At 39.2% G+C, this 23,219-nt stretch overlaps 2 protein-coding genes across 2 annotated transcripts in view; one reads left to right on the forward strand and one right to left on the reverse strand.

Annotated features, from left to right (window-relative positions):
- The window catches only part of OVCH1 (ovochymase 1), a 42,984-nt gene that overhangs the window by 17,798 nt on the left and 1,967 nt on the right, over window positions 1-23,219 (reverse strand). Inside the window, 18 exon segments of the mRNA XM_090275115.1 lie at window positions 1,555-1,737; window positions 2,114-2,205; window positions 6,007-6,174; window positions 6,444-6,655; window positions 7,087-7,173; window positions 7,382-7,635; window positions 8,469-8,472; window positions 9,005-9,081; window positions 10,364-10,498; window positions 14,763-14,797; window positions 17,220-17,307; window positions 18,950-19,066; window positions 19,069-19,138; window positions 20,624-20,720; window positions 20,722-20,773; window positions 21,173-21,272; window positions 21,381-21,484; window positions 23,025-23,134. Of these exon segments, the coding sequence (XP_090131241.1) occupies window positions 1,555-1,737; window positions 2,114-2,205; window positions 6,007-6,174; window positions 6,444-6,655; window positions 7,087-7,173; window positions 7,382-7,635; window positions 8,469-8,472; window positions 9,005-9,081; window positions 10,364-10,498; window positions 14,763-14,797; window positions 17,220-17,307; window positions 18,950-19,066; window positions 19,069-19,138; window positions 20,624-20,720; window positions 20,722-20,773; window positions 21,173-21,272; window positions 21,381-21,484; window positions 23,025-23,134 (1,985 nt within the window).
- Window positions 6,039-7,205, forward strand: LOC150011544 (V-type proton ATPase subunit E 1). Its single transcript, XM_090275503.1, has one exon. It carries the CDS (start codon window positions 6,108-6,110, stop codon window positions 6,786-6,788), a length of 681 nt encoding a protein of 226 aa, XP_090131629.1. The 5' UTR covers window positions 6,039-6,107; the 3' UTR covers window positions 6,789-7,205.

The raw sequence follows: 23,219 nt of genomic DNA on the forward strand, positions 1-23,219 counted from the left end.
CATGAATCCCACCAGTGTTACTTACCATGTCTCAATATTCAGAACTCACTCTCTCTGAGTTTGGAAGAATGGATTCCTCTTAGACAAGACTGTAATCACCACCTCTCAGTTGTCTGGTGGTCATGGAGTTGGCAAAGGTTGAAGGTCTTAGGGAATGGGCATATTTATTCAAGGGTTTTGAAGCCAGTCTGTCAATAAGTATTTGCTCTTCACTCTAACCTACTTAAACTTTTAGCCCTAGGGAAAGAGTGCTGAATTAGACAGAGATGTGCCTCCCTGAGTTTCCCACTTTAAGGGATGAGCTCTAGAAAGTGATCACATAAAATAATGTCAAGAATGTATGTGTAATGAGATGACAAAGTGGCTAGTGCAGGAAGTAAGTGATGGAACAGTCCTGCTGCAGCACCAAGGTTTGAGAAATGGAGTGACATCTGAGTGGAGTAGAATGATGTGGGGGAGGCAGCTGGGCAAGTAGCCTAAGGGCGTTCTAAGTGGATGTGCAGAGCTTCAGAGTGCAGAATACACTTGGTTTAAGAGAAAGGAAGGAGACCACAGTGCCTGAAGGGACAAAAGGAGGAAATGAAGTTGAAGGGTTAAGAGGAGGCCAGACAACACCGAGCCCAAGTCAGGCCAGGAATTCATGGATTATCAGCTGGGCCATGGCTGATTTTAAATCCTAGCTTTGTTACGTAGTAGTCTGGGGATATTAGTAAGTTATGTAACTCTGGGCCATAACCTCCTCATTTGCAAAACAGAGAGGATAAACATCTCCTCACATGGTGGTTGCAAAGATTTTTGGGAAATGCTCTTTGGCTTCAGGTAGTCCGGTAGCTGTGAACACGAATACTGTACGCCAAGATAAATCCCCTCTCCACAAAGCTCACAGGTTTCAAAAAGTGACACAGAAACAGAAGGGAAATGTAAAAGAAAATGATCTTTCACTGTGAAAAGAAGACGCAACATTGACCCATTCAGATCACTCAGTATGTTATTCCAGATTTAAGAGCTCCATAATGTAGCCCAGCAGTCAGCAGACCACAGACAGCGGGCCAGTTCCCCGCCAGCACCTCCCACCTCATCCCCGTGCCTATTTAATACAATCCAGAAACTAATAATGGTTTGTACATTTTAAAAGGTTGAAAAAATCCAAATAAGAATAATATTTCATGAGATATAAATATTCTATACGTTTAAAGTTCATGATGAAGGCCTGTTGGAACACAGCCACATCCATTTGTTACGTATAGCCTGTGGCTGTGTTGCGCTACAATGGTAGGATTTAGTGGTGTGACAGAGACCATATGGCCTGCACAGCCTAAAAAACTTATCTGGCCCTTTATATTGCAGATCTTGCCTACTTATAATTAGCCACCCTAATGGGAAAATATAAAATGGCTCATTCTCTAATTTGATCACCTATTACGACTAAATAAAACATGGTTTCTAGCTTTTGGAAAAAGAAAGGCTAAAGCAGATATTGCCTTATATCATTTCCATGACAAATTTTCAAAATTACTAACTGCAGTAACGTTTATGCAAATATAAAATGTTTACCTTCACTGATACTTCCCCATCCGGTCACAGCACAGATCTCAGAGGAAAACAGAGGCTCCATGCTGTGTGGGAGACACACTGGCTGTACCATGAAGTTGAACTCCAGAGGAGAGCTCAGCCGCACTAGGGAGATGTGGGAGTTGGAGCTCAATCTATCAGAGTCTTCGTGCACCACAAGGTTAAGTCAAGCCAAACTACCTCCTTGCCTAATGGTCCAAAATAAATTTTAAATCTCCAAATATCAGCAATGAAGATGACTTTGTACTAAATGGAAAAGGGCAATCTCTGTATATAATTTACAGGAGGCCTTGAACCTCATTCTGAGGACTGGCAGTTCTGGAGCAACCAGACTATGTAGATTTGGGTATGTGGACATGAATTTGTACTTCCTGACCAACTTCACCTAATTCTCTGATTAAAACATGGCCTCCAATTGTTTCTTTACATGTTGGTATAAATTGTAAATGTAAAGGGGCACTAGGAGATGAATATCTTGTTACATAGTTTTGCTAAAGAAAGTCCCTGGCATGTGACCGCATTTAGAGTGAAGAAAAAAGACCTTTAAAAACACTTCTCATGAGCTCCATCGATTCTTTCAGGGTTCTGTCATAGTACCCAGCAACTATAGTCCGAAAGAATGGATTGTTTTTCCTAAGAAAGAAGAACAAAAGTTTGACATAAAATGATATTTTTCACCATTTGCCTAATTCTCTCTGGCTTGACCAGCATGCACTGCTCAGTTCAGCCAGGTGCGAGCCAGTCAGTCCCCTGCCTGGCTCCTTTGTGTGATTTCCCACCGAGAAGGCACACCATGCCTCCTGGTCTGCCTGAGAAGTTCTTACTTGCGTATCTTCCCTTCTTCTTCTGGCTGTACAATGTCTTTGGAGCCCTTACCAAATAACACCAAAGGCAATTTTTAAGTTGAGAAGAAAAAAAGAAAAAGAGCTTATTTTGATCTCACAGTGATGTTAAGAATACATGGGGGGAAAAAAACTGCATTCAAAATGAGGTAGCTTCAGGTTTGTGTTTTACTGTTAAAAGTAACCAAACATATAGAAATATAACTCAAATTGCTGTCTTTTATGAAGTCACACAAATTGATAAAATGGAGGATAAAAAGAGATTATCAGTTCACAAATAGGTAAGCTTCATCTATGACATGGGAAATCACGGCAAGAAATCACAGATCATTTTAGGGGGTCGATGATTGGAAGAAGCATGGAGGGGGGCTGCTGAGTGCTGCAATACTTTGTTTCTTCATCTGGGTGCTGGTTACATGGGTGCTCACTTTGTGAAAATTCCTCTAAGATTTGCACATTTTTGATATACTTTCACAACATGTTAAAAAACTTGCATCAACATCCATTAATTGGCCACATCAACATCTCGAACTGAAAAAATAATCTGAAGAATCCTTCAATTGTCACAAATATTCTGTCACTTCAGCTTAGAGACTTCCATTTTTCAAAAGTGTTTCTTCAAGTAAAGTTATTGAAGTTATTGAAATTACTTTTCAATACGCTTTATTCAAAGGAGACGTTTCTTAATACACATAGGCATCTTCTTTCAAGTCACAACCATGCCTGTTTCAATTCTTTGCATGGTGAGTCTGACTTATTCATGTTTTTATATGACTATTGAGGGAGCTAGCACAGGCCAAGTGCTTGGCAAGTACCTTGCAGATGGTAATGATTCCATAAGGGTAGCCATTATCATTGTTATTACCTGCCATGCACTCTAATGAAAGGACTGAGTGGAGGGATGCCACAGATACCTACAGCAAGGAAGATGAAACTAATGACCCATTTAACTGAAATAATTAAGAGCATCCTCCTCCAAAGGCTTGCCATAAACAATGACTGTAATTCCCAACCACCAGATAAGCTTTGTAAACATACAGATTCCTGAAACCTATCTCTGGAAAATCTGCGTTTAAAGGCTTGCCCAGGTGACTCTGTTAAACAATTATATATATTTACATTGGAATTTATAATATATGGAACTTATATTCCAGCAGGAAAATTTTGTTTGTAGCAGAGCACACAAGATTCTTCATTATGTGTCTTTATTTTATCTCTTTCTCACTGTATAAAATGATTTACAACACTCAAACATGCCAAATTCACTCAGACATGCAAATACTGTTCTCTTATCTGGAATACTGCTAGGACTCAGCTCAAGTGTCATCTTCTCCATGAAGCCTTCTCTGGCCCCCCACCCCTAGGAGGCAGATATTTTTGCCTCTTACAGTGGCCTGTACAGCTTTCTACTATAGCCACCAACTAGAACATATTCAATACATGCATACAGAGGAATGACAGATCATAATATTTAACCAGATATTTTAGGTTATAAAGAAGTTAAAAGTTGCCAGTGAGTGCTAAAAAACAAAAAACCTGTTTTCCCCTTTGCCTAAAAATGAATAATCATATTAAATACAGAGTAAAGGAAGATAAGTTAAATATTAAGTTTGCATAGGAATAGAGGAGGACAAAGGACTGAGGTTTGCACCCCTTTCTTCCACCATAAAGTTTATTTCTTCTATTTATGAATTTATGTGCAAACTCAGACAGGATGCTAGAAGTTTCATGGTCCTAAATAATCTTGTATAAAACTCATTCTCCTCCACTGTGGAGTTACACCAATGTAAGAAGGGGCTTTCCAAAACAGACATCTTGTTAAAGAAGAAAAGAGATTAAACAAAGAGTAACCACATGGCCATGAAACTCATCACCAGGAATAGCTTTTGCAGAAGATACAGGATTGGTTTTAGGAGGTGATGTTGATCCAATTTTGTTTAAGGTATCTGTAAAAAAATATCTAATAAAAAATAGAGTAGCCTATACTAACTAACTAACTCTACTTGCTCACCCCAGTCAAACATAAAAACACTCTAATGCTGAGCTCACTAACACTGCCTTTTAAATGCTAAATGCCAGATCCCATAGATACAATTTGTTATGTGTCTCTTAATACCCCTATTGTCTCTGACTCCTTAAAGCACTTCTTCCTTCCTTGGCTCCATAAAATTACTCTCTTGGTTTTCTTGATATATCTAAGGCTTTTTCTCAGTATCAGTTTGTTGTTGTTTTCTTAGGGTTCTATTCTTCAGCCTGAAAGGTATTCCACAAGGTACTGTTTATAGCCCCATTTTTATTGAATTACATATATATGACTTCCAAATTTGTCTCCTCAATCTAAATCTCATTCCTGAATTCTAGGACCTAGGACTGCTAGATACCACCATCTGGATCGACTAGAAGCTCATAAAATATCCACATGTCTCAAATGGAACCAACTGATTTTAACAGTCGAGATGATCTTATTTTTCTCTGTATCATTCTGAGGCTTCACCATCCAGCTAGCCATTCAAACTAGAACCCTAACCATCATTCTGGAATTTTTCTCCTTCTTACAACCCCTTCCCTAGAACACATCTAATCAAGCACTATATCTAGAATAAATTATTACAATGACTTCCTCACTACTCCCCTTGCACATAAGTTCATCCCTAATTTCCCTCTTCCACATTACTACCAAGGTTTGAGTTCTGGCCCCAGAATTCTCTACTACCTATGCATCTTTGGGAAAGTTACTTCTTGAAGCCTCTGTTCTCTCATCTGTGAGAAGGGGAGCGGTGCACAAACCTCTCAGATTTTTAAGGAGGAATTAATGGGATATTGCAGGTGAAATGCTTTGTCTGGTACACAGCAAGTCGTCGTCGTCGTCGTTGGCAGCCGTCCGTCTCGAGAGACGATGGTGTAGCTTCTTAAGAGTCTATCTGCACCGCCGAGAATGGCTGTGCAGTCCGACTCGGGAGTGACACGGTATCTGTCTCCTCCCGTGTTGAATCGACATCTTGCGATGACGCTGGAGTGTCCTCTCCAGTGAAGCTGAAGCTACAGAGCCTGGGCAGGGTGATATGGAGGGTCTGCTGTTGCCCATGCAGCAGACCCCCCCTCTCTTCGCAGCTGAAGGGTCCAAGGGAAAGACGGAGTCAATACAGCTTGGCTTCAGGTGCGCCGCAGAAGTTGCCGGTGTTGACTGCAACGTCAAACCGCCTTAGGGACTCTGGCTCCGGATTTTCTGTCGGGGTTTACTCCCTTAGCCTTTCCCCTGAAGAGGTATGCCGCAAGGCAGCGCAGGTTTTTTGGAGTCAGAGTTTTCCTTCTCTGATGTGCCCTGACTGGAAGATCGAACCAGCGACACTTAGCTCGCAGGCCGACGCTCAATCCACTGAGCCAAACCAGCCAGGGCTGGAACAATATATAGAAACACTGTTTATTACTATGTGTCAGTATACAGTTCCGGGGGGCCAGGCTCTCTAGGAAGATTGACGGTGTTAATTCTTCAGAAGCCACATACCGCTAAGATTTGATGGGAACTCTCTCCCTTGCACCTGACTGTAACAGTGATTTGCAACTATTTAGCTCCACTGAATATATCACTTACTGTGCTACTGCTTTAAGAATCCCTTGTATTTTTTTTCCTCCGTCGTTTTCTTCAGGAGTCGCAGCGAGCTCGTCGCGCACCGGCCCAGCCTCGCCGTCGCCATGGCCCTCAGCGATGCGGATGTGCAGAAGCAGATTAAGCATATGATGGCTTTTATTGAACAAGAAGCTAATGAAAAAGCAGAAGAAATAGATGCAAAAGCAGAAGAAGAGTTCAACATTGAGAAAGGCCGCCTGGTGCAGACCCAGCGACTGAAGATCATGGAGTACTACGAGAAGAAGGAGAAGCAGATAGAGCAGCAGAAGAGAATTCAGATGTCCAATTTACTGAATCAGGCAAGACTCAAAGTCCTCAGAGCGAGAGATGACCTCGTTACGGACCTACTAAATGAAGCAAAACAGAGACTCGGCAAGGTGGTAAAAGATCCAACCAGGTACCAGGTGCTGCTGGATGGACTGGTCCTCCAGGGGATGTACCAGTTGCTGGAGCCCCGGATGATTATTCGTTGCCGGAAACAGGATTTCCCGCTGGTGAAGGCTGCTGTGCAGAAAGCGATCCCCATGTACAAAATCGCCGCCAAGAAAGACGCCGACGTCCACATTGACCAGGAGGCCTTCCTGCCCGAGGAGACCGCTGGTGGAATTGAGATCTATAACGGGGACCGTAAGATAAAGGTTTCCAACACCCTGGAGAGCCGACTGGACCTCATTGCTCAGCAGATGATGCCGGAAGTGCGCGGAGCCTTGTTTGGTGCAAATGCCAACAGGAAGTTTCTAGACTAGGCCTGGGAGGCCGACGTGTCTGGTGTCGGAGAAACGAGATCATAGCTTCCTCCGCTGTCCTGCTGTCCTGTGTTTCCAGTGTAAGCCCTCTACTTGCCCTCGCCTGGCCGTCGGCAGCGGGAGCTGGGCTCGGCTCCTGTGCTCGGAACCCACCCCGGGCTTCTCTAGGAGGACCGCCCCTCGCCGTGGGTCCTGAAGGTGAAGGGACGCGGTGGTTCGCGGGCCTCTGTCCCCTGCTCTCCTCTGCTTGTCACCTAGTGTAGTGTCGTGCGTGGCGCCTCCGCTCTTCAGGCCTGACTTGTGGGCGGAGCTGGCGTCCTGTCACCTGCGGGCCCAGAAGGGCTCCTGATACGCACGTGTGATGTGAAACCCAAGCCGTGAGGCTCTATTTATTAAACAAGACGTGTACGTGAAAAAAAAAAAAAAAATCCCTTGTAATTCATTATGTGCACGTTTTCCTTCAGGGGCAAACACGGTCCTCTCTCTGTCACGTATGCATAAGGAAATCTCAAAACCCAGAGGCCATCTGGTGGGAGACTGATTTCTTGTTTTCCTGGGTAGAATACTGGATGTGGTGGTGGGCCTGGTTGTACCTGATAAAAGTCAGCTGCCTTGACATCAGAGGGCTCATCGTGAGGTGCTTGTCTCCTCCCACAGGCACAGGCACCAGTGGGTCGAGCGCGGCCACCGTGACACAGCACAGGAGGGTTCCTTCCAGCCTCTGGTTTTCTCCCTAGGGCGCACTCGGAGGGCGAGCGTTGGCCGCAGCTCCGTCCTCCCGCTTCAGCTGCCGTTGGGGACCACGAGGCAGCCTTGGCCCACGTGATCCGGGCCCGCTGGCGCGCGCCTAGAAAACGCCTCAAAAGCCCGGAGGCGCTGGTCCCCGGCGGAGAAGGCGCGGCAGGGCATTACAGCCAAAGGTCACCAGGGCAGGTGGAGGCGCGGCGCGCGTGCGCTCAGCAAGTAATTACTTACACAGCAAGTAATCATGAAACATTAGCTAGCTATCCTGTCACTCTGGTATTTAAAATTTAATGCCCCATGTCCGTCACAGTCTAACTCTCGCCTTTTCTATTATCCCCTCCAAAGTCAAACAACGTTGAATTATCTGTAGTTTTTCTGTACATAATTCATTCTCTTTTATATTGGGGTCTTTGCAGATGATATTCCTCTTTCTAGGTAAAGACTACTTTATCTCTAAAATGCCTAAAAACCCATTTAGCTGCAAAAGTTTTAGGGAAGTTTAATTTATAGTTATAAATTAAAAAACAAACAGAAGTAAAGTATCATCTGATTAATTATTTTTAAGCAACTGTGGTTTTCTTCAACTTTGGTTTGTAGAAACAACTTTTATTATTTTATGTGGGATTTAAACACTAGTTTTCAGATAACAACATATTATAATTTTATCTCACAGGAAAAATCTATAGATAGGCTAAAGACATCTGATTTACTTTTTAGTATACATAAAAACCTCAATTGATTGTTAATTTGTAGACAATGAGAAGAGGCAAGTAAAAAAAAAAACAAAAAACAAACCGGGCTTTGTATTCCTCCTTCCAAAGAGAACTTGGTTGCACTGTATGTGAATAGATAATATCTGGAATCTGCTTCAGTCAAACCTTCCTCCAGACAGATCCCATTCTGCTGGATCAGGGAGGGAACTGTGTTTCCACTCACCTGCCTAAATATCAAATAAACTGTCTGAACCTACCAATATTCCTGGTGTCTGACCCACACTAGCACCTAGCTAAGGTGTTAAGGAAGTGGATATGTGGCTGGAAGGAATACTTTTTTATACTTGGAAAATTGGTAGGTCAAAACTAAAAGCATATTTGATGTTTTGGTCCAAATAATTAACTTTTAACTCAAGTAGAAATTACAGTTTTCGATTACCTTTTTTGTTTCTTTTTGTGGGCATAAAAACAAAAATATCAGTGAGAGAAGGCATTAATACTGAAAAGAAGGAAATATTCTGAAAAATTCTTCAAATATTGCATGTTTCTATTCAAAACTTTACTGGTGAACCCATTGCTGGCTCCTTGGTTGTAAAGCTAAAGTTTTATGGCATCATAAGTTTTCAGTATAAGAAACTCATATTCCCACTTGACCTTCTGGGTACCCAGTGAAGCCAGCCAGTGTCACAGCTACTCTGGTTAGTCTCATGCTTTTCAGATTAAGTTTAAAAGACAAAATGTTACCCACCTAACTCATGCCTCTTCAGGATCACTATAAATCACAACAGCATCACATGTACAGTTTTGGTTAAATTCAGTGATAAAGTCCGCAAATGCCAACTGTACATACTATAAACATAACCAGAGAAGTGGTCAAGGGAGAGAGGAGATCAACTTTAAGAGCTTTCCTCTGTACATTAAATGGCTCTCGGTAACCACCTTCTGTTCCATTAATAGGAGTGTAAATAATTGTAGCTTCTTCGGAGCTCAGGTTGGCAATGATTGCAAGGTTTAAATGTGCAAACCCTTTGACCCAGTAACTCTACTTCTGGGAATTATATTTATCCGCATGTGCCCAAACAGAGTGATGCAGGAATGTACCAGCATTACTGGTATGAGCAAAGACTAGAAACTCACTAAATGTCAGTTAACAGGAAACTGGTTTAAGAAATTATGGAATATTGCACAATATAATTTTACATGGCCCTGGCTGGTTTGGCTCAGTGGATTGAGCGTCGGCCTGCGAGCTAAGTGTCGCTGGTTCGATCTTCCAGTCAGGGCACATCAGAGAAGGAAAACTCTGACTCCAAAAAACCTCCGCTGCCTTGCGGCATACCTCTTCAGGGGAAAGGCTAAGGGAGTAAACCCCGACAGAAAATCCGGAGCCGGAGTCCCTAAGGCGGTTTGACGTTGTAGTCAACACCGGCAACTCCTGCGGCGCACCTGAAGCCAAGCTGTATTGACTCCGTCTTTCCCTTGGACCCTTCAGCTGCGAAGAGAGGGGGGGTCTGCTGCATGGGCAACAGCAGACCCTCCATATCACCCTGCCCAGGCTCTGTAGCTTCAGCTTCACTGGAGAGGACACTCCAGCGTCATCGTAAGATGTCGATTCAACACGGGAGGAGACAGATACCTTGTCACTCCCGAGTCGGACTGCACAGCCATTCTCGGCGGTGCAGATAGACTCTTAAGAAGCTACACCATCGTCTCTCCAGACGGACGGCTGCCGACGACGACGAATTTTACATGGTTGTGGACTGATCTATAAAGATCTCTGAGATATTTTTGAGTCGAAAAGGCATCACCAAGTAATATATACAGACATATATTTGTAAATGCTCAGACTATCTTTCTAGGGGTGCTCTAGAAACTTTTGAGTGTTTGCTACCAGGAGGTAGGATGGGAGTTGAATGAGAAGGAAGCATACTTTGCATTGTGTTATTTTTTAAGTTGTTGAAACTTTTAAAACCACATACATAAATCCTCTTTTTGGGCTTTGAAAAATAAAAGGCAAATAGAAGCTCCTAGTCATGATGGCAATTGAACAGTCCAGATGAAGCAAGTCTGCCTAACTAACATAGTTATGTTCTCAATGAAGTACAAAGCTTCGTTCATTGCTTAGCCTTATAATGTGTTTCTCAGGAGCATGAATGAACCAATGACACCTCAAATTCTTGGGATATGAGTCTGGGTAACTGGCAGAGTGAATCGTCCCTTCTTCCACTAATAGAGCCACACTCCCATACCCCGAACCTATGGAGATACAGAGGAAATCCCAAGTGGATAGCCAAAGGCATTCTTTCTTCCTTACCTCCACAATAAAAAAATAGCATGGAATTAAATATCTAAGTTGAAGAATCCTAAGATTCATCTCTCTATTCTAAGTCTAATTGGAAATTCATAATACTCACCCAGGAGTTAAATTATGAATTATAAGTTGTGGACTGATCATGCATCATGTGTCAGCCTAAGTCACAGTCCCTGTGGTTACAAGGCATCTCTCAAACTCCCAGAAAGGTAAACTGTAACCTTTTCCCAGTATCTTTAGAATCATGTCTATGTATTTTGAAAGTAGTCTTTCATAATTTAACACATAATCCTTTACATCTTTATTTTCCTACATTAATTAAAACTTATTATTATTCAAGATAAGAAACCTCAGTGGGCCATAAATCTTCAGTGTCTTCCATGTCTCATGCTCATCTTAGTGCAGAACAATCTTATCTGGAATCTAACATATCAGAATGAACTTCTTTCTAAAACTCAGTACTCTTTATCAGCACATTTAGACTGGTTAACACCCCACTGCCCTCTAAGCAATAAATGTTCAAAACTGCAGGAATTTATCAACTCTTTTATGCCCAGTTTCCAAAAACCAAACACAGTATTTCTTTTTACCAAATATCTCCTCCTTAACTAGAAATTCCCTGCTTTACTCTTTTTCTACTTGTGTCCATCATCCTGAACACAGATGTAAAAAATAGGCTGCTAAAAATATTATTAAAATCACTTTCTAAGCACTTTAATTTAAAAAGCAATAAGTTACCTAAAATTTAATAAATCTCACTCTTTAAAGCGCTTCAATCGAATAAACACTCCATGTCTATCATTTTTCCTGATATTCATTATATTCCTCTGAAGCATGCAGGAGAGAAATTATTCCTTCTCCAAGTGGGAAAACTGGCATTGGTATTAAGGGACTTACCACATATCGTATAACAGAAAATATAGTTCAGGCATTATTATTTCAAAGGCCAGTACTTTTGTCTGTTTTTATCAAACTATCTTCTGCCTCAAAATTGCTAACTCAGAGATGGAAAACAGATTTCAAATCATTTGCCAATCTTGACTTATTGTTAGTGATTGCTATATTAAAAAGGATTCTGAATCAAGCTAAGTGAGAGATGGGTACCAAAATTAATCATTGATTTATTCATTCAAGTATCTACTGAGTGTTTCTTAGTTTCAAGTCACTCTTCTAGCTTCTAAGAAATGCAATGTCTTGCATAGGAATGGGAAAATAGGAGACCACCTGAGTGTCATGTATCTGTCTTTTCTGAATCGAGCTATCACATACCAGAATAAAAATACTAGGCTTGGGGACACTGTATAACTCCCCACTCCTTTCCTGAATATCTCTTTTTCCCTTACCATTAGCTAAATGACTCCATTGGGAATTTATAAAACCCTTCTACCATTCAGCATTGCTTAGCATGCTGGAAAAGTCACTAAGCATGCAAATTGGCCCCATATCTTATTCCATTTCTAAAAACTTTCTTTTTGCATTTGAACATTTTAAAATCAGAAGGACCTTACAATTCCGTTAGACACAGATTGACAGAGTTTTTCCAGAAAGGACTTGGATTCACAGGGGAACAATTTTTAACATAATTCCTGTTGAGTTTGATTTTTCAGCTGTTTTAGATTTAAATAGGCATGCTGATTTCAAAAACTGCAGTTAGTTTTCTTCTATCACATCAAGCTTTCTCTGTACAGCTTATGTTAATGCGACCACTCTAAACTGGATCGAGCCTGGATTGAGGGAAGCATTAGTGCTCTCCTATTGGCAGAGAGCAAACCTCCCTCGAGTGGGGAGGGCTGGGGGGGGCGACCTTGGAGACCAGCGACAGGTTCATACTTGTCTAGGCTATTCAGTTACACATGAGACAGTGTGGTGAGAGGTTGTGTGCCACTCTATATAGTGAATTGTATTCCGAAGTGTAGTCCAAGTTCATGTCTCTATACAAGGAGTTAGGAGAATTTATTTTTTTATTCACATACATACTTATTTCCTTTCCTTCAGATCATGTCTGCCTCTGCTGTTTCTCATCATAAGTGCCTAAACAACCCTGATTTGTTTTGTTATATCTATGGCAGTTTCACCATTCCCAGGCAAAGGACAAACATCAGAGCATTTGTCAGGCAAGCCTATTTTGCATATTTTAAAGTAAAACTTGGTGATCAAGATAAGTCTTGGGCCCCTCACAAAGTGTGCAAGCAGTGTGTTGGGAGTTTACAGATATGGAAGAAGGGAACACGTGATAAACTGCCATTTGGTATACCTATGGTTTGGCGAGAGCCCAGAGATCATTCAAGTGACTATTACTTTTATAGAGTGAAAACGTCAGGATATAACAAGAAAAATAAATGTAAAATAGAGTATCCTAGTCTACCATCAGCTACACGCCCAGTGCCTCATTCAGCTGAAATACCAGTGCCAGTTTTCATTGATCTACCCTCTTTCAAAAAACAGGAGCATGGTGAAGAACTAAGTGACAGCAATGATGAAGATTTTGAAACCGAAGATGACTCAGTTCATAAGTGATTTGATCAGCATGAGTTGAATAATTTGGCATGAAATTTGAGACTATCCAAAAAGGCTTCAGAACTCCTAGCATCAAGACTTAATGGGAAAAAGGAGCAAAGGTATCCTACTTTCAATCAAGAGAAAGGGCATTTCTGCAGTACTTTCAAAGTGACAGTGGCTTTGTGTATTGCCATAACATACATGGTTTAAAGGAGAAATTGGGAATTCTAATCTATAACGCAACTGAATGGCAACTGTTCATCAACAGCTCAAAGCGGAGCTTGAAGTGTGTCCTCCTCCACAATGGCAATTTATTTGGTGCAGTCCCAATCAGCCATTTAGTCTGTTTTTGTGAAGAATGTGAAGACATAAAGAGAGTCATTGATCTTTTACAATATCACAAGCAAAACTGGATAATCTGTGTTGACCTCAAAATGGTCTGCTTCCTTCTTGGTCAGCAACACAGATACACCAAGTATCCCTGTTTTCTGTGTACGTGGGATAGCAGAGCTCGTGAGAAGCATCAGGTGGAGTCAAATTGACCTCCAAGGTCTGACCTCAAACCTGGTGATCCAAACATTCTACATGAGCCACTTGTTGACAGAAAGAACATTATATTCCCACCTCTGCACATAAAACTGGGTCTCATGAAGCAATTTGTTAAAGCTTTGCCAAATGAAGGAGACTTTTTCAAGAATCTCATTTTGGCATTTCCTAACTTGTCATTTGAAAAGATAAAATACCTTAATATGTATGTTTGGTAGCAGAACGTTACTACTTATACACAATTTGACTTATAGCAACAATATATAGCCTGTATAGGAATAAAATAAATAACTCTAAATAAACAGTCTATTCAGGTAATTTTTTCTTTATTGTCCTTTGTGTGTACATTTTGTATGTTTTTTTGGGATAAAGGAAGGGTATCCTGTACCTTAAAAAGTTGACGTGATAGAGAAAAACTGGGGCATTTTTTGATTCAGATGCTAAAAGTTAGTCAAAAACAAGTGTCAGATCTACCTGAATGAAAATTGTGTTCTCCAGTGTCAGCTTTGGCCAGCCACTGGAGGTACTCTCAACTGAATACTACTTCATTTTTCTGCTTGACGTAGGTTGGACTACATTAGTGTAGAGAATTTTAGACTCTAGCCCTACATGAGTATTATCCTGTGATTCAAATTCTCAGTGCCAAGGTTGAGGGAGGTATGTAACTTTCCATGTGGGTGGGTTTATGCCTCAATTAGCCTAACAGTGAACCCTTGGTGTCCCAGCTTTCTACAGAGATCTCTCAGTCTTCCATGTTTTGTTTTCATTATTGGTGGTACATGAAATAATGATGAATTTCACAACCAGTTTGTTTGAAACTTGTTGAAATGTAACACATTCATTCTAATATTGAGTTGTGATATGGTTGAAAGTCTTATTCTCTCTATGTCACTTCTTACTTTAGTCCTTAAAAGCTATGTAATGCCTTTCTATCTATGATTCTCAACCTCATCTCCTAAACTTGAAACAATTAAAACCTTATAATTACGAAGGTGGCATTTAATGTAAATTCCTTCAACTTTCCTATAAATTACATCAATTTTTTTGTTGTTGCTTTCTCAGAAAAGGAATTGTTTTTCTTTCCAAAGCTAAACCTTTATCTGTTTTGTTCTGATTAAACTTACTTCACATATATATGTATTTCTCTGGACTTATCTCTCTTACCATCTCTTCTGCCCATAAGAGCAGTTAAACCTGCACTTCCAAAAAACAAAAACAAAAGTCTGTTTCTCTTGGCCTAATGGCCCTATTACCCTATTACCCAAACGCCACTGTCTTTTTCTTCAGTGCTTAATGTCTTTCTCATCCCAAACAAGGGCAGCTCTATTCTTCCATAGGCTGGAAAAAAAAAAAAAAAGAAAGAAAAAGAAAAAGAAAAAGGAAAAGAAAAAGAAAAAGGCAGCCCCTCAAGTTAGTCATAATATTCTCTCTCTCAAAACCCAGATTTTTGACTAATTAGCAAATCCTGTGGTTCTGCTACTTCTCACCACCTCTACTGTTACAAACCAGTCACTGCTATATTACTCACACCTAAACTAGTGCCAGACACATCTTATGGCCCCAATAATTTTTTTTGCCTATTTGGTGAAGAAAAGATACCAAGTCTTAAACAATCACTTAATCCATTATAAATATAGTTTCTGATCTGACCGTTTCTACCAAATCATCTCCCAAATTTTGAATGGTCATATCCAATGGCATTTAGTCTGAGCTCATTTAAACTTCTGCAATATCTGACATTACTACAAACCCCCTTTGTCTTGAAAGTCTTTCTTGTAGCAATACCTTCAGTTCTCCACTAAGTTGAACAACAGGTTCTCTGTGCTTGAGGGTAAATTGGCATTAATCTACATGTCTCGTACCTAATATATAAATGCTTTTTTTCTAATCTTACTGATTGCCATCCATGCTCTGCTCAAATAACCAGTTATGAAGAAGATTAATTATCTCCTGAGGAAGTTCATTAAGTCCCAGAAATCTCTCTAATTAGAAACTACTTTATAGTGAACTGAAATCTGCCTCCTCCTAACATCTACTGTCTGCTCCTTATTCTCAGCCCTGTTGTTAATCAGAACAAGCTCAATTCTGCTCAGTTTTGCTTCTCTAGTAGCCTTTCATATAAATCAAGACAGTTTTTTCCTTCTCTCAAGTCTCCCTTGCATCAAAAATATTCCTAGTTCCTTCCACTGTATCTTCCAAGACACTGTTTAAAATTTCTTTTCGTCTAAGTTATTGTCCTTCAAATACTTTCTGGCTTATCAATGTCCCTCTCTAAAAATGATACCTATAGGCCTCCTCCCTATTTCCTCTGCCCAGAACTCTGGTAAAACAGTACTCTCTATTTTGTTCTGAATTTTATTCTTCTAAAAGAATAAGAAAGATGACAAAGGCTTTACTGTTAGTATGTTATGACTAGATTTACTCACAGAAAGCCAGCTTAGAGTGTAAGCATTTTAAGTATGGATTGCAATAAGCCACTTCATTTCCATCCTGTACTTGTGAAAATATTTACATTCATTTTACATTAATTTTGTAAATTATAATCTCACCATCATTTTAGCTTTCCATATGGAATGAAGTGTAAATTTATTCACATGCAATTCAAGGTCCTGTATGCTTAAGACCTTACCATTCTTTTTGTCTGAACTGTCCACTGCTATCCCAGTTCCTATTTACATTAACATTGCTTTCCAACATCATTGAGATACACATTGTTCAAAAAACCCCACAGTTCTCACCTTCCTGACATCGTTTACACACAATTCTCTCTGCTGTGGAAATCTCTTAGATATTGGAGCTACAAAAGACTTCATGACCTATAAAGTCACAACTATCTTTTAATGCCTAGTTTCACTAACATTCCCTTCACTAAAGCATTCCTATCCCCACCGCTCCCAACCACAGTACACTGACCACACACACCCCTGCAATGAAAACTGAAAATTAGTCTCTCCATGTGCCACAATATCAACACACCTGGGTAGTGCAGATTATAATGCTTATTTCATCTTGTTTTATAGTATAGTTATTTTTGTCCAGCTCTCTCCTCCTACCAGGTTACAAATCCATAGAATTATCATCTGTCTTTGAATATATTTCAATGATAAATATAATTTTTAAAAATGAATGTAGAACACTTAAGAATAGGAGATACTTGCAAAATGAATTTCTAAACTTTAAATATATCTTTACTCATATAGAAGACAGGGTACGTAGAAAAATTTTCAAAGACATCAAAGCTTATAGATCATGAACTACTTTCCATCTTCCAGGCAACATTTAACAAAACATTATCATTATTACAGAAATAAGTGAAACAGATGAACCACTAAATTCCCATAACAATCTCACTACCGGGTGCTGTTAATGTTAGTCATCTGAACACACCAATTCAGGTAAGCTCCAGTCTTAATGCCACTTGCGTTGATAATTTGTACTGAATATCAGAAATACTGATTAGCAAATATTTGCCAACCAGAAAATTTCAGATGAAACATACAGACTTTTATATTAATCGGATAAAGGTATTGAGATCCTAGATTAAATTGCCAAAACATAGATTCTTAAATGACCTTGTTTATGGGGAAAAACCTAGGAATCATTCCTACCTGGGATACATACCAATTATGAGAATAGTTGCCCTCTTTCAGATGGGGATAGCAGATCTCCCCCTTCTGTATAAATAACACTGTTCCCTGAGGTCTACAATCTTCCAAAACATTGGAAAATAATTGATTATTTACTTCAGTCATGGACAATATTTCAAGACATATTATACAGAGTCAGCTCAAAGCTGTAGAATTCATATTTATGAGAATAAATATGTTTTTAGGTGTTATTATTGTGACATTGTATTTGTAACTGCATTAGAAAAATTTCTAAATGATACATTCTTTTTTTTAATGATAGTTTTATTAATCATCTCATGTACTTCTACAATACTTTTCTTCCTATATTGCTTTTATTATGGTATAATTTTAACATATAACATTACATTAGTTTCAGGTGTACACAATAATAACTCAATATTACATATTGCAAAAATGATCACAATGAGTTTAGTAAATATCCATCATCACATATAGCTATAAATTTTTTCCTTGTAATGAAAGTTTGAAGCTAGAAGAAACAGGCAATGAGGGGACTAGTTTACCAAGATACCTTAAGGAAGTATTATTTAAATAAAGTACTTGTCACATTCCAACACTCATTTGACTGTGGATTCATGGTTATCACCTGATTTCATTGCCATTTTAAAACGTTGTTATCATTAACCTTTGTTCAGGGTTTCTTAACCTTTTTAACCTTCACTTCCAGGTGATAACAATTGATAGAATCACCACAGGAGAAAATTTCCACTTGCAGTAATGGCAATGAGTGAGACACTTAACTATGAAGACCAAATGAAAGTGAGTTGAGAGCCTGCTCTAGCCTGAGGCAGAGCTAGGCTTCAGTTGGCCCAACAGCAGCAGTGCTTTTCAAACCATCTGCCAGGTGACTGATCTTGGACTATAATGAAGGAGGGATGGAGAGAACAATATGCTACTCTGGGTCCTGGCTCTAAAAATCTTTTCATCTATCAAACTACTTGTTCTGGAAACTGTATTTTCTCATGCTTCTTTATTCTACAGAGGCTGTCCCTTGTGTCATTTTCTTGTGAAGTTGCTGCCTTTTTGCATGAAAAACCTTCTGGTGGCTCAGGACTAGGCCTCTAAGACCCCTCCTCCGTGATCTGACGATGCTCTGGGTTTACCTGCACTTTACCTTTCATTGCACCTATCCATTTACTTGTCTCCCCAAATAGCTGGAAAGTTCCTGTAGGACAGGTTTAGCATCTCCACACCCATATTTATTTTTCTAATCTAGATTGTAGTGCTACAGAACAAAAATAACTCTGCAAAGCCTCCCTTATTTTTTCCACTGTTGCCAAGTAAAGTGAACAAGGCAGAATGGAAGAAGTGGGAGACAAGTGATTTATTTTAGTGCTCTTAAGTAATTTAGAGAAAAAAAGTCAACTGGATAAATAAAGAATACTCTGAATCTTTTCTTGTATTTTAAAATCTCATAAAAATAAAAGAAACATATTTCATGAAAATCTGCATGAACATAAACTTGAAGATCCAGCTGATGATCAAGGAAAATTGACAGAGACCAGTGTTCATGAACTCAGAGATAGAAGTTTATATACATTGGATTATGAATTGAAAACAAGCCATATTTTTGCTTTGTTTTAAAGCTTAGTCCTAATTATATCTGCAATATATCAAAGTACTCTTGGAAATAATTAAGTACAATAATTTTTGAGTTACAATGAAACAGGAAAGGAAAAAATTCACAGAAATTATACCCACCTGTGATCATGTTCTGAGTGACAAAATCCATCAACTCTAACACCTTGGAGAAAATGCCAAGTGATGTCTTTACATAGTTATTTCTTAAAGGAGCCCAACTTCTTGCACAACTGCTCCCCAGGAAGTTATCCCAGCAAGAACCCAGGATCCATTGTCTCTTCTACAAACAAGTGGGCTTCCAGAGCCCCTCTTTTATAGTAAAGAAAGAGAAAATTTGAAAATATTCATGAGTTAAGAATATTTCATCAGGCGCACAAATATCAGTACTAATCTCAGAGAAGTAGAGGTATATAAGCCCAATGGTCATCATCTATCAATATTTTTTGTCTATCAATATTTTTTGTCCATCTTTTTGTTTCTTTATCATTACTTTCAAGGTATATAGTTTTGCCCAGATGTAACATACTTCCACCCATTGCGTACAATCTTGTAAACATAACACTTAAAATCTCTTCCCCTCCTTTTCTGGCAACAATCACACACATCCCAAAATCAATGGAAGGAAGAGAGCGAGTTTACAGATACATGCTTTTACAATACTTTGTCACCTGAAATTGTTGGAAAAGACTAGGTAATATCCCCAAACTATAGCACCAGTGAATAGAGCCCCCCCAAGGTTATGCAATGGCTCAAGGCTTTGAAAGCAGAATGCCTGGATGCTTCATTTTGTCCCAGAGACTATGTGCCAAAACTGTTGGTTCCTTAGAGGATAAGAAACCCGTGATTTCAAGATCCTATCTTTAATAATCTTTCAGGAAAATATGCTGCTTTGAGAATATGTGCCAATTTTTTGTCAGATTAAGCTCTTCCCAAAAAGGCACAGAATTGCTTGAGGGCTTCATCTAAAACAGGATTGCTTGTAAAGCATGCAGACAGGACAAAGCGCCCATAGTCTACCCGTGTTCCAATTTAGAAAATGGCACAGTTATAAATTTTTATCTCCTCTCTCCCAGAGTCTTCCTGGTCTTTGTCACCCCCTGGAAGATAACTTAAATATTTTTCCAAAAGATAAATTCAGGGAGCTTCTCACAGTGGTTTCAAGCTGCTTGATGGAAAAGAACAAAGACTCCCTGATCCTCCACCAAAATAAATAAATAAATAAATAAGTTTTCCAAGTAAGTCATCTTCTCTATCTAAAACTTAAAACCCATGTCATTAGTAAATATTTCCCTTTCTCTCTGTATCTGGCAAAGATTGTTCTTCTTTGTTAAAACTGTTGTCTTTGGGAGGTCACTATCAATCACAGCATCTTTGACCCAACAGTTACTGTAACTATGCTATCTTTGGTCCGACTTTGTGCAAACATTGCATTCTGCTCTTAACACTGAAAAAATTTTAACAAAATGTGGAATAAAAAAGTTCACAGCCAAACTTAATTAGTTTGCCAAAGTGGTTATCTTGCTTGATTCTATTAGATTGGGAATGTTTAAACCACATCCCCTTCCTCTCCCTCTCCAAAAATAAAAAAAGAAAGAAAGAAAAAGGAATGGGGGTAAGATGGGCATAGGACAGGAAAGAATTCTCTCAACCCAGGTCAACTTTTTAGTCGAAACCAGGTAAAAAGGCGAAGGGAAGGGAATTTTGAAGCAGTAACCCCAAAAGCAGCTCATGAGGAAGGCAGAATCCACCATCACCTGTGTGTTATTGAATAACTAGACTGATTTATGTTTTTACCTGACAAGCACCCTTTTCCCCTTCAGGGAAACCAGCACACAACATGGTCCTTTCCAGGGGAGGAAGGTTCATACCCTTGAGCACAGTGTTACATTGTGTCATCCATGATAGGAAGTTCCAGTTCTTGTAGGACGTTTGAATATTCTGATGCTGTGAAGAAGGGACTGATAAGTTAGTCAACAATTGTCCTCACTGAAACAAATCATAAAAAGCCTACAAGTTTATGACTATTTTAAATAGATCTTTAACTAAAATGTAGAAGTTCTTATTTTTTTAAGGGTGAATTATATTCTTTCTTAAAATCGTATATGTGATCAAGACCATTTTAAAAACATCCAGCAGATTTTTAAGGGAACATAGGTGATTGGGGCTTCTCTGAAGATATGCTTGAATGTTTCCCCAGAAGAAAAACCTTAGTCATAAAGCAATATTTTATAGAATTCTTTATTTTTCTTTAAAAATCACCATATTAAAGATAAGAAAACATCACTATTGTTACTATTTCCTGATAATCCCTTTCCTGTTGTCTTCTTCATCTATTATAATTACCTCCAGTTTTATCAGACACACTTACCAAAATGTCAGCAAGAGTTTTATGCAGAGCCTTAGATGTAGACTTTTCTATGGTGAAGACAATCAGAAATCTTCCCTGAGACAGAATTCAGGGCAAAGAAAAACAGAGGGTAAATGTATTACTCATGGCCAACAAAATCCTTGCTTTATTGGGCATACAAAGGGGGCCTGGAAGAAATATTACATTTTTTATGCCTGTTATTCTCTGAAGTCTTTCCCGTCCACTGGTCATCCCTTCTTCAAATTCATCATCTCTCTGGAGAAGACAGATTGGCTGAACAGCAATTCCTGAAAAACAACAAAAACAACAAAGTGACATTGGTTGATTTCATGTCTTCTACAAGTTATTAATAAATGTTATACTGACACATATTTTCAAAGTTTTCCTCTTTAACAATTATTTCAGATAGAAATTTAGAAAAACACAGAAAATGTAAAACAAGGAAAAACATAACCTATAGTACTACACACCACAATAACCCCCCAAAAGCTACTAAGGTATAGCATTGTTCTTAAGAAATAGGTCTTCTTTCAATAGTAAATTAAATACCACTATGTGGCAAGCACTCTTCTGGGTCTCAGTGAATAAGCAGAAAAAAAAAATCCCTACCCTAGAAGAACTCATGTGTATGTGTGTGCATGTGTGTGTTCGGGGCAGGGGGAGGAAATATAAACAATAAACATAATAATTTAGTTATAAGATATGTGATCTGGAAAAATCATAGCAGGCTGAAGAAGACAAGTATGGGGATTAAAGAGTGTGGCATGGGAGATATGATTTTAAATAGGGCAGTCATGAGTAGTCTCATTGAGCTTGTGACATTTAAACACAGCTTAAAGAAGCTAGGGGAAGGAACAATGCAGTTATTTTGATGGAAAGCAAGACGAAACAGATGGAACATCCCTGTAGTGGAATCTTATCATATGTGTTTGAGGAACAGTGTGGAGGCCAGGAATAAAATAAAAGAATGTTCAGTAAAAAAGAACAAAAAAGAAAAAAAAGAGGTTAGATGTTGGATTAGGAAGAGGAAGATGTCAGATAATAAGAATGTTGATTTCCTGCTGAGGGTGATGGAGAACTTGACTTACATTGCAATAAGTATTATTCTGGCTGCTGTGTTAATAATACAGATTAGTGATGCAAAAGAGAGCTGACCATAAAATGAATGCAGGAAAGAATGACTGTAGGCTGAAATAAGATGGTAAGAGTGGAGAAGGTAAGGCAGTAGCAATAGAATTTTTCTGATGGATTAGATGTAAAGTGTGAGAGAAAGAAGAATGAGTACAACGTTTTTAGATTAAACAACTGGCAGTATAGACTTGTCATTAATTGGATGAAAGGTTATGGGTGGAGCACATTTAGGATGTAGGGGGAAATCAGGATTTTGTTTTAAACATATTAAATTTGAGAACTTATTAACCATCCAGGTAGAGAATATTAGGTAATTGACTATATGACCCCTATTGATCCCACCAGCGTTTATATAATATGAAGAAACCTGTGCTAGATACACAGTATTTGGGGTAATCTTCAAGTAGATGGTATTTAAAGCTTAGATCTTGTATGAGATCATTAAGCCTCAACTCCAGATGGGATCACTGAGGGAATAAACACAGACAGAGAAGAGGTGAAAATACTGAGCCCTGGGGACACTACAACAATAAAGGGTCACAAAGAAGAGGAGGAAACATCATAGAAATCTATGGAAGGGGGTAAAGGAGTAGGAGAAAAACCAAGGGACTCCTGGACTTCAGGTGAATGTTTCCAGGGAAGTATGTACAACTCTGTCAAAGTTCCTATCAAGTAAGATGAAGATGGAGAATTTACCTTTGAATTTAGCAACATGGAGGTCATTGGTGACAGTAACAAGAGCAAATCTGGTACAATAGCATGGCTGAAAGTCTCGTTTACTTGGATGTCTAATAGACATCTCAAACCTAATACATGCAGTTAGGAGAGCTGAGGAAAGGAAATCGATATACGTAACATAATTGGATCTTCATAGAGTGTTTCTATGAAGAG

The sequence above is a fragment of the Furipterus horrens genome, unplaced genomic scaffold (assembly GCF_987537825.1).
Source record: "Furipterus horrens unplaced genomic scaffold, mFurHor1.1.pri manual_scaffold_4, whole genome shotgun sequence".
Taxonomy (NCBI): domain Eukaryota; kingdom Metazoa; phylum Chordata; class Mammalia; order Chiroptera; family Furipteridae; genus Furipterus; species Furipterus horrens.